The 17,800-nt window shown below is 42.3% G+C and overlaps 1 protein-coding gene across 1 annotated transcript in view; it reads left to right on the plus strand.

The window, feature by feature from the left end:
- The window catches only part of ccdc77 (coiled-coil domain containing 77), a 122,480-nt gene that overhangs the window by 80,558 nt on the left and 24,122 nt on the right, over positions 1–17,800 (plus strand). Inside the window, exon 9 of the mRNA XM_041255492.1 lies at positions 14,429–14,660. Coding sequence (XP_041111426.1) covers positions 14,429–14,660 — 232 coding nt within the window. The remainder of the gene's footprint in view (positions 1–14,428; positions 14,661–17,800) is intronic.

Here is a 17,800-nt window from a genome sequence, read left to right on the forward strand (position 1 = left end):
AAGCCTAGTTGCTTATTTTTCAATGTACCTGGGAGACTACAATCCTTTGTTTTGTTCTAGAAAAGCAACTGGGAATATATCGGAAGGAAATGTTTAATCTTGAAACTAGTCATTTTGATTCGAATTCAGCAAGCTGCACTCATATGCACACAGCAAACTGAAATGACAGGTAGGATAACAACTTATGTGCCTAATATGAAACATATGTATTCTTTTTTTTTTTTTAATATTCTAGAAAAAAAAACAAACATTTATTTTCTTACAGGTTTGTACGTACCACTTTACACATGTTTATGCAATAATGTTCAATGGAACTGCCTCTGTGTTTACAACACAGCTCCTGGGTGCAGGCAGTCAGCTGGAAGGCACATACGTTCCTCCAATGCAGCCATCATACTGGAAGTAGTCTTATATTTAATTTTTATGTAGCATTAGAAACAGTGATTTTGGTTTAACAGTTTTGTGTGTACATATAACTGTTTACACCTGTACACGGGTATATGTACATACCTGTTTCTTTTGGTTTAATTTTCCATTTAAATACAGCGTTTCTGCGATTCAAATGTTAGGTATGGTGAAATAAAACTTCCCAGTTGTATCCAATAGTATGTCTCTCATTTTCATAGCGTGGCGGTTCTAGTTCGAAAATTCGGCGGTTCTAGTGTTAATTGGTGATAAACATTTTCTGCCCTACTGGTTTTTCGGATCACAATGTTGTGATTTTAGATATGGTTTTTCCATCACCAATGTTTTATTCTTATTGGCATTTTAACAAAATGACTACAGAATGATCACTTTCTGTAATGTTTACATTTTTTTTGGTGGGGGGGTTGAAGGTGGCAAAAACGTGGCTTTTCTTCCCTGAGTCAGTAGTGTGATGTAGCCAAGTTACAAATTGAAAAGCTTTGTCAACATTACAGAAAGTACTAGAGAAGTAATGAAAGAGCTGAAGGCACATATTACTGAGCTCAACTGAATTCCGGAGTCTAGCCCTGGATGCGTTGTTAAATTCATCGCTGAGTCGGAAGTGACCTCACTTGGTGCTCATTGGTACAGGGAATTTAACAACAATCGACATAGCTGATAATAATAGAAAGGTTGCTGCTGCGGCATGCAAGGCTGTGGTTGACCTGTGCGAGCTGAAAGCTTATTGGGATGAAGGTTCTTTAACCGACTAATTAGGAGCTAGCGTGTTGTTAAATTAAAATGTAGAAAGCATCTAGCCTGCAACTGAAAATATTTATAAATATGAATATATTAATGGATACACTTTCAAATACAGTTCGTCTACTTTTCACAACTTTGTAACATTTGTTTGAAGCATAAAAGGACAAATAATTTAGAAGATTGTGGCAGGGCGATTGCCCTGCACAGGTGGGAATTAGTGTTGGTTTAATTTTATATGTGGAAATGGATTTATTGTGTGCCTTTTTGGAGTTGATTTATTTGATTAAATTGATTGTTTACAGACAGACGCTCTATGGAGACTTTGCTGCCTGCTGGGTTTGGTTGAGAAGAGGGGCAGTGGATGATTGGCTATGTCGGTCCTCAATCAGCAGGTGGGCGGGTCTTGACAGAGTGTCCGTCAGTTTTAAGAAATCCGGTGGAGATTGCTCGGGGTGACTGCTTCAGAGGGGAGAGAGTCCTCTCTGCAGAAACAACACCTACGCAACCCTGAAACTACAATCGGTGCTTGTGTGAGCAGTGCCCGGCCAAGGCTGTATGAAGCAGCAGGAGTCGTTGTATGAATACCAGCTCATAAGTAGGTTAGTATAGGGGATAGTGATCCCAAGTAATGTATAGCAAGGGTTGTGTAGTGTAGCTGTTCCTGGTGCGGGATGCCTCGTTTATAAGACTAGCGCTCGCCCTGTGTGGCACCTTTTTATTTGTAGTTTTTTGCTGTGTTTTTTTTATTTTGCCTTTTGTACAGCTTGCTGTATGTGTCCTCTGTGCATTACCTTCACTGGTAACGTCACATCACCCCTTTGTTTATTTACTTTCTTTTGTATTAATAAATCCTGCGCGTCTGTGCCGGCGTTTCAACTCCACCTCCCATGTCTCTCTTTAAAAAGATTTGTTCTCTCTCATATCGCATGCTTGTACGTCACCAGCTCAGTTATCTACTCTGGATAAGTTGGCAACTGTGATAGTGTTTATCAGTATGTTTAATTTAACATTTTGTTGAGCAGCTCCTGGTGAATTTAACAACGGTTTAGTGAATCCGCTTTACACCAGTGCATGCAGCAGTGAATTTAACAGTGCACCCTATGATAATGGACTGTTTGAGCACCTACTGACTAAGAAGAGGAGACTAGAAAAAGACAGCTCAGAGCAAAATAATCCACTGTGTTTGTATAGTAGCCAGACCATTGCTAAGTGAGCCTGGGGAGATAGGGAAGTTCGCTGTGGACTTCTACACAGACTTGTTCATGGCAGAGGCTGTCGATGAGTTGATGGAGGCCAGCGTTTCCCTGAGGGTCTGACCCAGGTACCTGAAGTGGGGAAAGTGTGACTTGAGGGAGAGCTGACTGAAGCTCTGAATGGACTGAACACACCAAGAATTGATGGCCTTGGAATTTTATAAGACTTTTTGGACAAGGATTAGAGATGAATGTGTCTTTTCTGAAAGCAAACGGGAGAATGCACTGCCTCAGAGCGATAAGGGAGCAGTACTGACTCTTGTTGTCAAACAGGAAACCTGTGCAATATTAAGAACCATTGCCCTGTAATTCTCCTCTGCACAGACTATAACATTTTGGCTAAAGCTTTGGAAAACCGCTTAAGTACTATTATAGGTTCTATTGTAAAGATTGAACAAACATACTGTGTACCTAATAGTAGTAATAGAACAGACTCCAGATTGGTTTTAATGCTGGTCTGATGGCTCAAGAAAAAGCCTTTGATTTAAGCAATGTTGCCCCGCCCCTGTATGTATTTCTGTGTTATATGTTGCATGTTATGTGTTAATATTGGTGTCATTGGTACACTGTTGGGTCTGTGTTTGTTTAAAATGTCATGGTATTAATATTGCCAGCCGTCTGTTGTAACACGTGGTGTCATCACAGGGATTAAATGCACCTTGTTTTGTTTTTTTTATTGTGAACTTTGTTTGTTTTTTTGTTTTGGCAGCCCAGAGCTGTGCAATTGTCTTTTACAATTCAGGTTAATAATCGCACTCCAGGTTTTACAATCAGCATCGGCGTTGTGGTGGTTCGTGAGTGGAGAAGTGGGTGAGGTAACAGTAAACATTGTAGAAAGACAGCCCCAACCATTTTTGGACATAGTCTGTTTTTGTTTGTCTCTTTGTTTTGGGACCCTCTGTGGGGGAGTGTCAAACTTTTTGTTTTAATTATTGGCACCACACAAACAACGTCAGCTTTCACCCAAATCCAATTAAGTCTGGTCTGGTAAAGACGTGTTTTTGGTCTTACCATGGTTTGTCTGTGGAGTCTTTGTGACATTGGTGTCATCATGGGGATGGTCACGTGGTGGAAAAAGTTAAAAAAAAAAAAAAAACTGTTGTCTTTTTTTTTTTTTTTTTTGTTGTGTGGGTGGGGGGTGGGGGTTTGAATTACAAAAAAAAATAAATTAATAATAAAATGTGATGGAAGGAGGATAAAGAGGTGAAGAACTGGGGGGAGGAGTGTCATCTATTGGCCAGACATCCATGGCGATATAACCAGCCATCGCCGGGGTGCCCCCTCTGTGACCAAGACAATCTGTTTGCCAACTGTCCCTTCCGCCATTATGAGGAGGAGAAAGAGGAACTAGCGCCCAGATGGGAGGGACCGCGAGAGTCCAGCGCCCCCCCTTTACCGCTCCATGGTGGACCACCAGAGTCCAGTGCTCAGATGGGGGGTCCGCGGGAGAACATCTGAAGATCCCCGGGAGGCAGCTGGTTCCCATACGGTTCCCACCAGCAGATGAAGAAACTCCCCCACCAGTAGCCCCCCGCCAGTGGAGGGAGAGCCGCACCAGTCCCCCCCAGTGAGGGAGAGCCCCACCAGTCCCCCCGCCAGTGAGGAGAGCCCCCACCAGTCCCCCGCCAGTGAGGGAGAGCCCCACCAGTCCCCCTGCCAGTGAGGGTGAGCCCCACCCGGGGTGATCCCACTGCCAGGGTGTGATCTCGGGGAGAGAGCCTCGGTCACCGGTGCTCCCACCTACCCTGCCCACCTCCGCCCGCCGCCATCAGAGGCAGAGGAGGCTGCCTCTGCCGGAGATCTGCCTCCGCCACCACTAGGAGCAGACAGTAGGATGCTGCCCTCTGCCTCCGTGGTCCTCTTGATGTGCGACGAAAAAAGGCACGGGAGAATCTCTGCCGGAGCAGTAGAAATCCTCGTCCTCCTCCTGATCACCTCGATCTGCCTCTGCCTCCGCCACCACTAGGAGCAGAGCAGTAGGAGCTGCCTCTGCCTCCGCCACCACTAGGAGCAGAGCAGTAGGAGCTGCCACCGCCTCCTTCAACATGGGAGGACTCCTTACCACTCCCACCTCCACCACAAGAGGAAGACTGCCTATAGCTTCCCCCTCTACCACTAGAGAAAGGACCAGGACATGCTGCTGGCGGTCCTCAGCAACCCCTGCATAGTTATTTGAGGGAAGCACGGGGAAGAACCGCCTGGCCGAAATGGCCACGAATAGAGCCGAAACCACACCCCAGCTTGACCTGACTCCCTTCACGTCATCGCTCGGGGATGCCTTCCCATCATTGCTTGGGGATGCCTGCACGACACCGCCCAAGGATGCCTTCACGTCACCGCTCGGGGATGCCTGCTCCGCATTGCCCAGGGGTTGCCTGCTGCTCCGCATCGCCCAGGGGTGGCCACCAGCTCGGGGGATGTGCTGGGGCCAGCCCGGAAGACATTAATGGCTCTGCTATCAATCGGTAAGCTGACAGCCTTTCTACTGTCAGCTAGGGAGCCGCTGGTTGTGAAGAGGGGGGAGGAGGTCTGTAGATCACCAACTCCAGCACCTTTGAGGTCTGCTGGAAAACGACGACCTTAACGGGGCCGACTTCCTCAGTTTGGGAACCCTCGACAGTCGTGCAGACACTGTCCGAGTTGTACCGTCGTAAGGCGACGTCACAATGTCACCCTCCTCTCCTGACCGCCCATGAACCCCGGACCGATGACCGTTAAAACGGCGGGGACTTGGGAATTTCAGGAACAAGAACCGGGCCCTGAAACTCTCTCTCAAAACCCTAAAATTCCCCTATGCCGGTAATAGGCCCCGGTGGTGATACGGGTTGGGGGGGGGGGGTTATTTGGCAATCCCCCTCCCCACCCAACCGTTATTTCTGTATTATATGTTGGTGTGGGTAAACCATAAAGACATATATACACGTACACACACAATATACACACACAGTATAATATACCCCAATGGTAAGTCATTGGTACATGGGATAGAATATGGGTTATGCTCACAAGTTTTTAAAATGTATATTTGTATTTAGCCACGAGGATTGCACAGCACTTCACGTGCAGGTAAAATGTAATAACATGTAAGCACAGGAAAGTGCACTTCATTAATTCACGTGCAGTTGTACCGAGACTCCAACTGAATGATTTGATTAGCAATCGAGTCATGGTACAGCTGTATAAAAGCTGCATGTTTTCACCCACTCTGGGTTGTGTGTTCGGTGAGTGGAGAACGGGAGAGAGAGAGTGGAGAAACGTAAGTATATCAATTGCTACAAGTGCTGGAAGGACCAGCACCGTACTTGTTTTGTGTAGCGTTCGTCCACCCTGTTTTGTTAGTGTCTACTCGTTTTGTTGTCTGTTTGTTTTGGCCGCAAGTGCCGTGTCCTGTTTTGGTGCCAGTGTTTTTGTACAACTGTTTTATTTTCTGGAAAGAATAAACCGCGCAGTAGTGCATCCATTTATCATTTCCTCTGGCAGTACTGTGTGTTTCTTCTGGTCTGACGTCCCCACTACAGCCGTCTTTGTGACAGTAACAAACAAAATGACAGTACAAGTGAACTAATTCATGCAATTTAACCAGTGTTTTCTATTGATATGAAAAAAGGGTCATACACACTTTTGATAACATTAATTTTCTCTTGGTCAAGTGGGGTTTTCTTTGTTGGCCCAGTTGGTTCAACGCAACCATTTCTCATGTCTTAATCACTGAAGAGGTGTGATAGGAGTGCTGTAGCATATACAGTGGCTTGCAAAAGTATTGACCCCCCCTTGGCATTTTTCCTATTTTGTTGCCTTACAAGCTGGAATTAAAATGGATTTTTTGGGGGTTTGTATCATTTGATTTACACAACATGCCTACCACTTTGAAGATGCAAAATATTTTTTATTGTGAAACAAACAAGAAATAAGACAAAAAAACAGCAAACTTGAGCGTGCATAAGTATTCACCCCCCCAAAGTCAATACTTTGTAGAGCCACCTTTTGCAGCAATTGGGGTATGTATCTATAAGCTTGGCACATCTAGCCACTGGGACTTTTGCCCATTCTTCAAGGCAAAACTGCTCCAGCTCCTTCAAGTTGGATGGGTTCCGCTGGTGTACAGCAATCCTTAAGTCATACCACAGATTCTCAATTGGATTGAGGTCTGGGCTTTGACTAGGCCATTCCAAGATATTTAAATGTTTCCCCTTAAACCACTCGAGTGTTGCTTTAGCAGTATGCTTAGGGTCATTGTCCGGCTGGAAGGTGAACCTCCATCCTAGTCTCAAATCTCTGGAAGACTGAAACAGGTTTCCCTCAAGAATTTCCCTGTATTTAGCGCCATCCATCATTCCTTCAATTCTGACCAGTTTCCCAGTCCCTGCCGATGAAAAACATCCCCACAGCATGATGCTGCCACCACCGTGCTTCACTGTGGGGATGGTGTTCTCGGGTGATGAGAGGTGTTGGGTTTGCGCCAGACATAGCGTTTTCCTTGATGGCCAAAAAGCTCAATTTTAGTCTCATCTGACCAGAGTACCTTCTTCCATATGTTTGGGGAGTCTCCCACATACCTTTTGGCGAACACCAAACGTGTTTGCTTATTTTTTTCTTTAAGCAATGGCTTTTTTCTGGCCACTCTTCCGTAAAGCCCAGCTCTGTGGAGTGTACGGCTTAAAGTGGTCCTATGGACAGATACTCCAATCTCCGCTGTGGAACTTTGCAGCTCCTTCAGGGTTATCTTTGGTCTCTTTGTTGCCTCTCTGATTAATGCCCTCCTTGCCTGGTTCGTGAGTTTTGGTGGGCGGCCCTCTCTTGCGAGGTTTGTTGTGGTACCATATTCTTTCCATTTTTTAATAATGGCTTTAATGGTGCTTTGTGGGATGTTCAAAGTTTCGGATATTTTTTTATAACCCAACCCTGATCTGTACTTCTCCACAACTTTGTCCCTGACCTGTTTGGAGAGCTCCTTGGTCTTCATTGTGCCGCTTGCTTGGTGGTGCCCCTTGCTTAGTGGTGTTGCAGACTGGGGCCTTTCAGAACAGATGTATATATACTGAGATCATGTGACAGATCATTTGACACTTAGATTGCACACAGGTGGACTTTACTTAACTTATTATGTGACTTCTGAAGGTAATTGGTTGCACCAGATCTTATTTAGAGGCTTAATAGCAAAGGGGGTGAATACATATGCACGCACCACTTTTCCGTTATTTATTTTTTTGAATTTTTTGAAACAAGTTATTTTTTTCATTTCACTTCACCAATTTGGACTGTTTTGTGTATGTCCATTACATGAAATCCAAATAAAAATCCATTTTAATTCCAGGTTGTAAGGCAACAAAATAGGAAAAATGCCAAGGGGGGGGTCAATACTTTTGCAAGCCACTGTAGGGAAGGCTTCCTGTATTTGATCCCAATGTAATTTATTAGGTGGGTGCCATTCACCACCTGTGAGAATGAAAATCATTGTTATGAATTCAATGGGGTATATTGTTTAGCTGTAGACCTAAATGTAGAATTAGCCCTTTCTGATAATTTGCACATTAGGTTTTGTTTTACATCTAACATAACCCACTACTATAAGGCATAACTTAAAATTGTGTCATTGTCCATTTCAGCCGCCTTGATTTCCTCAGTTTCATTTAGTGGCACCTAAACACTAAACAACATTCAAATGCAACACTTCACTGAGTTTATTTCCATGACCATAAATGTGGACAATTCTTATAAGATACTATGATCTTGGTTAAATGAAAATACTTTTATTAAATAATAAAGAAAACAAACAGAGTGATGGCCAACAGAAAACAAAACAAACGCCACTGCACAAAACACTGGAGCCCGCACCACACTCACCAACTAACATTCCCAACCAATCTCCTTTTATACGGTGCTGCAGTTAACTGGGCAATTCGCACCTCATTAGCGCCAGGCACCTTCCACACATTCCTCACACAAACATCAAACACACCAAACTAACTTACAATCACTCTGCCACAAGACACACACACCCCCCCCCACATGCATAACATTATGGGAAGATCATTGCAAGGAAAAGGCTAGCCTGCATTTGAGATTCTGGTTCTGTTAATTAAACCTTTGGGGTTTAACATTTTACTGTTAGCTTACTTTTACTGGGTTGAACATAAGCAGTCTCCTCTTCACCAGCTTTTCAGGGGAATCCATTTTTTCTTGGAAGGTGATGCAAACACATCACTCCTCTGCTTCATGAGTTCAATTAGAGTGTCAAGTCTTTGGTACACTCCTTGGAAGCCGCCTTTTAATTGTCCTTTCCATGTCAACAATAGGGTTGTTCTGGCTAGCCACCTGTTAATGGGAAGAAAATATCCATTCATTTATACTGTACACCAAGGGTAGGCAATTAAAGTCATGGAGGGCCAAAATGCTTCTGGTTTTCATTCCAGCTTAGCTGTTGATAACCTACTTGGCTTTGTTAGAGCAATCTAACTCCCTTCTAGATCCCTTTTCCACATCTACCTTGTCTCTTGAGATAGTCGTTTGCAAATATTTTACAGTTGATTTCCTAAAACATTCATGAGCAAACCTGAATTTGGAGCAAAAGTCTTGAAAATGAACCTTTTGTATCAGGGACTCACCAAGTAACCTCAAACAAAAGAGTAGAAATCTTTTACCTCAGGTTTCAGATTTGTAACAAAGTGGGCTACCTTTTCAGTTTCTTTAATGAGCTCCATATTTTAGAACATAAGAAAATAAGAAAGGTTACAAACAAGAGGAGGCCATTCGGCCCATCTTGCTCATTTGGTTGTTAGTAGCTTATTGATCCCAGAATCTCATCAAGCAGCTTCTTGAAGGATCCCAGGGTGTCAGCTTCAACAACATTACTGGGGAGTTGATTCCAGACCCTCACGATTCTCTGTGTAAAAAAGTGCCTCCTATTTTCTGTTCTGAATGCCCCTCTGTCTAATCTCCATTTGTGACCCCTGGTCCTTGTTTCTTTTTTCAGGTCGAGAAAGTCCCTTGGGTCGACATTGTCAATACCTTTTAGTATTTTGAATGCTTGAATTAGGTCGCTGCGTAGTCTTCTTTGTTCAAGACTGAACAGATTCAGTTCTTTTAGCCTGTCTGCATATGACATGCCTTTTAAACCCGGAATAATTCTGGTCGCTCTTCTTTGCACTCTTTCTAGAGCACCAATATCTTTTTTATAGCGAGGTGACCAGAACTGAACACAATATTCAAGAAGAGGTCTTACTAATGCATTGTACAGTTTTAACATTACTTCCCTTGATTTAAATTCAACACTTTTCACAATGTATCCGAGCATCTTGTTGGCCTTTTTTATAGCTTCCCCACATTGTCTAGATGAAGACATTTCTGAGTCAACAAAAACTCCTAGGTCTTTTTCATAGATTCCTTCTCCAATTTCAGTATCTCCCATATGATATTTATAATGCACATTTTTATTTCCTGCGTGCAGTACCTTACACTTTTCTCTATTAAATGTCATTTGCCATGTGTCTGCCCAGTTCTGAATCTTGTCTAGATCATTTTGAATGACCTTTGCTGCTGCAACAGTGTTTGCCACTCCTCCTACTTTTGTGTCGTCTGCAAATTTAACAAGTTTGCTTACTATACCAGAATCTAAATCATTAATGTAGATTAGGAATAGCAGAGGACCTAATACTGATCCCTGTGTTACTCCACTGGTTACCACACTCCATTTCTGAGGTTTCCATTATCGATGTTGCATCCTCAAAAAAATCAAGCAAGTTAGTTAGACATCATCTCCCTTTCCTAAAACCATGTTGACTGTCTCCCAGCACCTTGTTACCATATAGGTACTTTTCCATTTTGGATCTTATTATAGTTTCCATAAGTTTGCATATAATAGAAGTCAGGCTTACTGGTCTGTAGTTACCTGGTTCAGTTTTGTTTCCCTTTTTGTGGATCGGTATTACATTTGCAATTTTCCAGTCTGTCGGTACCATCCCTGTGTCAGAGACTGTTGCATGATCTTGGTTAGCGGTTTGTAAATAACTTATTTCATTTCTTTGAGTACTATTGGGAGGCTCTCATCCGGCCCAGGGGATTTGTTTATTTTTAAGAGCTCCTAGTCCCTTTAACACTTCTGCCTCGGTTATGCTAAAGTTATTTAAAACTGGATAGGCACTGGATGACATGTGGGGCATGTTGTCCAAATCCTCCTTTGTAAAAACTTGTGAAAAGTAATCATTTAATATATTTGCTTTTTTTTTTCTTCATCTACGATTTTGCCACTTGTATCTCTTAGACATTTAATCTCCTCTTTGAATGTTCTCTTGCTGTTGCAATATTGGAAAAACATTTTGGAATTGGTTTTAGCTCCCTTAGCAGTGTTCATTTCTATTTCTCTCTTGGCCTTTCTAACTTCCTTTTTGACTTGCGTTTGCAGTTCCATGTACTCTTTCTGTGTACTTTGTTTTTGGTCCCTTTTTAACGCTCTGTAAAGTGTCTTTTTTCACTGAATATTTTTTTTAATTGATCTATTAAGCCATTTTGGCAATTTAGTTTTACCTTTAGATTTGTCTACTTTAGGGATGTAATTGTTTTGTGCCTCTAGTACTACATTTCTGAAAAACAGCCATCCTTTTTCTGTGGATGTTTTCTCTATTTTACTCCAATCTACTTCTGTTAGTCTCTGTTTCATACCTTCATAGTTTGCTTTTCTAAAATTGTAAACATTAGCTTTAGTCATTACTTTGGGGGTTTTAAAAAATATTTCAAATGAGACCATGTTGTGGTCTGAGTTTGCTAGTGGTTCTCTAACCTCTGTTTTAGTTGTTCTGTCTTCGTTATTTGAAAAGACTAAATCAAGGCATGCCTCCCCTCTAGTCGGTGCCTTGACAAGTTGTGTTAGGAAACAGTCATTTGTCATTTCCACCATTTCAATTTCATCCATCGTGCTACCCACCGGGTTTTCCCATTTTATATGGGGGAAGTTGAAATCCCCCATTAGTATGGCTGCTTCTTTGCTACACGCATTTCTAATGTCATTGTATAACAGATTATTTTGCTCACCATCTGAATCTGGCGGTCTATAGCATGCTCCTATTATTATGCCCTTTGAATTTTTGTCCGTTATTCTGACCCATATTGATTCGGCTTTGTTTTCTTTGTCCAGGTTTAACACCTGGGCTTCAAGACTGTTTCTTATGTGTAGCACTACCCCTCCTCTTCTGTCCTGCCTGTCTTTCCTATACAGTGTATGCCCACAAATATTATATTCGTCCCCATCACTCTCAGAAAACTAAGTTTTTGTAACACCTATCACATCATAGTTACTTGTTAGTGCAGTAGCTTCAAGTTCTAGAATTTTATTTCGGATACTTCTAGCATTTATATAAATACATTTAATGGTTGTCTTACCTGAGTTGTTGTCCTTGTTTTGATGCGGTCTCCCTTCTGTTTTTCTGTTGATTTCTCCCCCCTTCCTTTCTAGTTTAAATGCTTCTGAACCTGCTTGAGGATCTTTTCTCCAAGTAGATATGCATCTGTTGGTCACAGATACCTTTAAAAAAAAAAAAAGGTAGGGGCGTGTATCAGAAAACCAGTCAGTATCTGGTGTGACCACCATTTGCCTCATGCAGCTTGACACATCTCCTTCACATAGAGTTTTTAAGGCTGTTGATTGTGGCCTGTGGAAGGTTGTCCCTCTCCTCTTCAATGGCTGTGCGAAGTTGTTGGATATTGGCGGGAACTGGAACACGCTGTCGTATACGTTGATCCAGAGCATCTAAAACAAGCTCAGTGGGTGACATGTCTGGTGAGTATGCAGGCCATGGAAGAACTGTGACATTTTCAGCTTCCACAAATTGTGTACAGATCCTTGCGACATGGGGCCGTGCATTATCATGCTGAAACATGAGGTAATTGCCACGAATGAATGGCATGACAATGGGCCTCAGGATCTTGTCACGGTATTTGCATTCAAATTGCCATTGATAAAATGCAATTGTATTCGTTGTCCGTAGCTTATGCCTGCCCATACCATAACCCCACTGCCACCATGGAGCACTCTGTTCACAACGTTGACATCAGCAAACCGCTCGCCCACACTACGCCGTACACGTTGTCTGCCATCTGCACGGTACAGTTGAAACCGGGATTCATCCGTGAAGAGCACACTTCTCCAGCATGCCAGTGGCCATCGAAGAAATTCTTCAGTTGTGCAAACCCACAGTTTCATCAGTTGTCCGGGTAGCTGGTCTCGGACGATCCCTCAGGTGAAGAAGTCGGATGTGGAGGTCCTGGGCTGGCGTGGTTACATGTAGTCTGCAGTTGTGAGGCCGGTTGGACGTACTGCCAAATTCTCTAAAACGACGTTGGAGGCGGCTTATGGTAGAGAAATGAACATTCAATTCTCTGGCAACAGCTCTGGTGGACATTCCTGCTGTCAGCATGCCAATTGCACGCTCCCTCGAAACTTGAGACATCTGTGGCATTGTGTTGTGTGACAAAACTGCATATTTTAGAGTGGCCTTTTATTGTCCTCAGCAGAAGGTGCACCTGTGTAATGATCATGCTGTTTAATCAGCTTCTTGATATGCCACACCTGTCCATAGGTGGATGGATTATCTTGGCAAAGGAGAAAAGTTCACTACATGGATGTAAACAAATTTGTGGCCAAAATTTGAGAGAAATAAACTTTTTGTGCATATGGAAAATTTCTGGGATTTTTTATTTCAGCTCATGAAACATGGGACCAAAACTTTACATGCTGTGTTTATTTTCGTTCAGTGTATATATAATTTCATTTTTAAAGGGCAGAGACATTTTCATCAGCAGGCAAAAACATGATATGTCATAAGAACTTGTTTACAGCTAAGAAAAAAGAAAACGCTGTAAATCCGATATTTGATTTATAGTCATATTACAGCATCTATTCTGGCTCGTTTTTAATATATATGTTTTTACAACATTTATAAATACCAAGAAACGAGTGGATACGAGCAGATTAGTATTAACTACATTTCATTAACTAAATTTATCAGGTACGTTTTATTTTCCTTATTACTGATAATAATTAAATGGACTATTTTATTTATAAATATTTATTGTGATTTATTTTGTTTATAAAGACCCTGAGAATAAACTTGTATTGTCATTACAATCACTCGGGTGAAACAATGTCTTTTAACCCTTTGCGGTCCTATGTCGGACCTGGTCCGACATTACAATTTGCCCTTTCCAGTCCAATGTTGGACCCTGTCCGACATCATAAAAAAGACGTAAAGCACAGGTCTCTAGTCGTTTCTCTGGAAAAAGCCAAGAAAACCTTTCAATCGGCAAATGAGACCGATAGGAGTCGAATGAAGCTGGAAAAAAAGGGGCGCTGATAGCACCATGCACCACAGAGATAGCACGGACATAAAACAAAGGAGATAGCTGCTTCTGCATCCAGAGCGGAAAGAATATCACAGACATTTGCAGAGCTTTGAGATGTTATAGTAGCAAAATAATGACTTGGATCGCATTATTGAGGAGTTTGGTGATAAAACGAGTGATCAGGAGAGGATTTATCAATATGCACGTTTATAAAGAATTACGTGAAAAATACGTGAAAGGGGTGGGGCTTGGCTGGAGATACAGTATTGAGTATCCTTTTGCGATTTAGTGCCTTTTAAACCTGTTTTAAATGGCGCGTGTAAAATAAACAGTGCATGTAAAAATAAATTGTACCTAACGCGCCTGACAAGCGCTGAATAAACAGACTGCAAAGGGTTAATTTGCCCAAACATAAATATTTTTCAACAAAACTTTCAGGTAGTATGTGACAGCCATTTATGTGGGTGTTATATTGTGTTCAGTTTATTTGCAGTTATGTTTAAAACCTTTGTTTTGTTCCTGTGTTTTATTTGTTTTGTAGTTTCCTGAATATGGGTACTATTTCAAGGGTGCAGATGAATAACTGACATTAGTGTAAAAGTCTGGTGACCAAAACTGTGATCTCTGTCTCCCAGTGCTTGCAGACTTGAATCTCCTATCTCCTCCTTCTCAAGGTTACATCGGACTCAGACCCTACTGTACGAGAGCACCAAGGACTTCCTGCAACTAAAGTTTGAGGGGCGAGCCAATGAAAAGGGCTGGATGGCAGAGAAGGACCGCCTCCTGCGAGATCTGGACACATGCCAGGAACGGCTGCGGGAGGGCCAGTACATTGACCAGGAGCCTTCCCACCTAGCCCCCCCCCCTGACCAAGAGAGTCGGCGTGTCTACAGCCAGGAGATCAAGGTGAGAAGTTACAGGAGTCGGACTAGGGCACAAAGGTACTGCGCTCACAGATCTCTACATTATTTTTCCATTCAAGACTGGCTGACGACGTTAAGTCTGACAGCGCATACCTGCAGTTAAGCTCTCCCTGTCGGCAAAGATTCTGCTGCTGACAAGAGGGTGATTGCAATTTTGCAAGTGGCCTGGCCTACAGAAGGCAAAACAAGGCAGTTCATCTTTGATGTGCTTCCCATCTCTCCAGTGTCCACCCCAGTGCACCCCCAGTATTTTCTTTTTGAAATCCAGTCTTCCTGGGATCTTCCTGTTTCCCTGTTGATGGATGGATATAGGGTACATAATTTCCTCCAGTGGAGGCTTCTACAGCCGCCTTGGTCCAGGTGCCTAATTTAGTGCTCCAGTCCAAGGATGCTGCCTGTCCCAACAACCAGTGCTGGGTTTCTGACTGTTCCTTATTCGCACCTTCAGCCGGTGCGTTTGCCATATGGTTAGGCAATTATAATAGCATCCTGATACCCTACCAGTGCCGTTTGCTGAGGTCCCTTTCTGAGAACCACGGGCCCTCACCTCAACAGTTGAATGAGTTAAGAAAAACCTGCTCCGTGTGTCCAAACTAAACATGCAGACTGTGGGTAGGAACCTGGCTGCACTGGTAGTTGCACGTAGGCAGCTTTGGCTTTCCCAGCCGGCTGTGCCTGCTGCCAGAGGTGATGTTCAGAACCAGCCTGTGGCTGCTCACCACGGAGGCTTTAGTAGGTTCTGCCACCCTGCACACAGAGATAGAAGCTGCAGGCCAAGCTACATTTGTCTGGACTATTGGCATCCGTGCACCATAGACATCTGTGTGCTTACTACCGTTCACATTGGCTACTTGCTGCAGTTAATACTAGAACCGCCATGTAGGTCAATTAGGCCCATTTTGGATTTAAAATGTTAATAACACTTCTGTTATAAACTGTATGTGTGTGTCCGTTTTTGACTTTTCCTAAATATATTAATTAACTATCCAGACAGCGTTTGATAGCCAGAATTGCAAAAATTATAGTTATAAACAGTTCTACCTAGAACTGCCACGTGGGTCAATACATGTCTTTTTTTAATAAAACTTAAGATATTCTTATTTTTTTGTAAATGCAGCAAACAAGACACGCTTCCTCCTCCTAGCACACATGTATTTTTTTTTTTTTGTCGGAACATTTGTTGGCTTAATGCTTTGTCTCTGGTGAAACGATACGAAACATTTAAGAGCATTTAAACTAGAAAGGAAGGGGGGAGAAATCAACAAAAAAAACAGAAGGGAGACCGCATCAAAACAAGAACAACAACTCAGGTAAGACAACCATTAAATGTATTTATCTAAATGCTAGAAGTATCAGAAACAAAATTTAGAACTTGAAGCTACTGCACTAACAGGTAACTATGATGTGATAGGTGTTACAGAAACTTGGTTGTCTGAGAGTGATGGGGACGAATATAATATTTGTGGGTATACACTGTATAGGAAAGACAGGCAGGACAGAAGAGGTGGAGGGGTAGCGCTATACATAAGAAACAGTCTTGAAGCCCAGGTGTTAAACCTGGACAAAGAAAATAAAACCGAATCAATATGGGTCAGAATAACAGACAAAAATTCAAAAAGGCATAATAATAGGAGCATGCTATAGACCGCCAGATTCAGACGGTGAGCAAAATAATCTGTTATACAATGACATTAGAAATGTGTGTAGCAAAGGAGAAGCCATACTAATGGGGGATTTCAACTTCCCCCATATAAAATGGGAAAACCCGGTGGGTAGCACGAAGGATGAAATAGAAATGGTGGAAATGACAAATGACTGCTTCCTAACACAATTTGTCAAGGCACCGACTAGAGGGGAGGCATGCCTTGATTTAGTCTTTTCAAATAACGAAGACAGAATAACTAAAACAGAGGTCAGAGAACCACTGGCAAACTCAGACCACAACATGGTCTCATTTTGCAGACGACACAATTGTAGGAGGAGTGGCAAACACTGTTGCAGCAGCAAAGGTCATTCAAAATGATCTAGACAAGATTCAGAACTGGGCAGACACATGGCAAATGACATTTAATAGAGAAAAGTGTAAGGTACTGCACGCGGGAAAATAAAAATGTACATTATAAATATCATATGGGAGATAGTGAAATTGGAGAAGGAATCTATGAAAAAGACCTAGGAGTTTTTGTTGACTCAGAAATGTCTTCATCTAGACAATGTGGGGAAGCTATAAAAAAAGGCTAACAAGATACTCGGATACTGTGAAAAGTGTTGAATTTAAATCAAGGGAAGTAATGTTAAAACTGTACAATGCAGACCTCATCTTGGATATTGTGTTCAGTTCTGGTCACCTCACTATAAAAAAGGATATTGCTGCGGACCAGAATTATTCCAGGCTTAAAAGGCATGTCATATGCAGACAGGCTAAAAGAATGCAGTCTTGAACAAAGAAGACTATGGACCTAATTCAAGCATTCAAAATTCTAAAAGGTATTGACAGTGTCGACCCAAGGGACTTTTTCAGCCTGAAAAAAGAAACAAGGACCAGGGGTCACAAATGGAGTTTAGAAAAAGGGGCATTCAGAACAGAAAATAGGAGGCACTTTTTTACACAGAGAATTGTGAGGGTCTGGAATCAACTCCCCAGTAATGTTGTTGAAGCTGACACCCTGGGATCCTTCAAGAAGCTGCTTGATGAGATTTTGGGATCAATAAGCTACTAACAACCAAACGAGCAAGATGGGCTGAATGGCCCCCTCTCGTTTGTACACTTTCTTAACTTTCTTATGTTCTTATTGTTTCTTATGTTCTTACTAGAACCGGTGAATTCAGTGAAAGCCTAGTTGCTTATTTTTCAATGTACCTGGGAGACACTAGTCCTTCGTTTTGTTCAACAAATGCAACTGAGAATATATCAGATGGAAATATTTAATCTTGAAAGTAGTCATTTTGATTGGAATAAAAGGTTGTCCAAACACTGAATACAAAGATCTACTGACGTTACTTCACTAATCCTTAACATAGACCTTTTTTTTGGTCAAGATCACAATTCAGCAAACTAGGGGTACGCAAACAGGAAGCCCGTAAACTTGACGTACGAGATTTTCTATCATTATATAAAATTAG

The sequence above is a fragment of the Polyodon spathula genome, chromosome 7 (assembly GCF_017654505.1).
Source record: "Polyodon spathula isolate WHYD16114869_AA chromosome 7, ASM1765450v1, whole genome shotgun sequence".
NCBI classification, from domain to species: Eukaryota; Metazoa; Chordata; class Actinopteri; order Acipenseriformes; family Polyodontidae; genus Polyodon; species Polyodon spathula.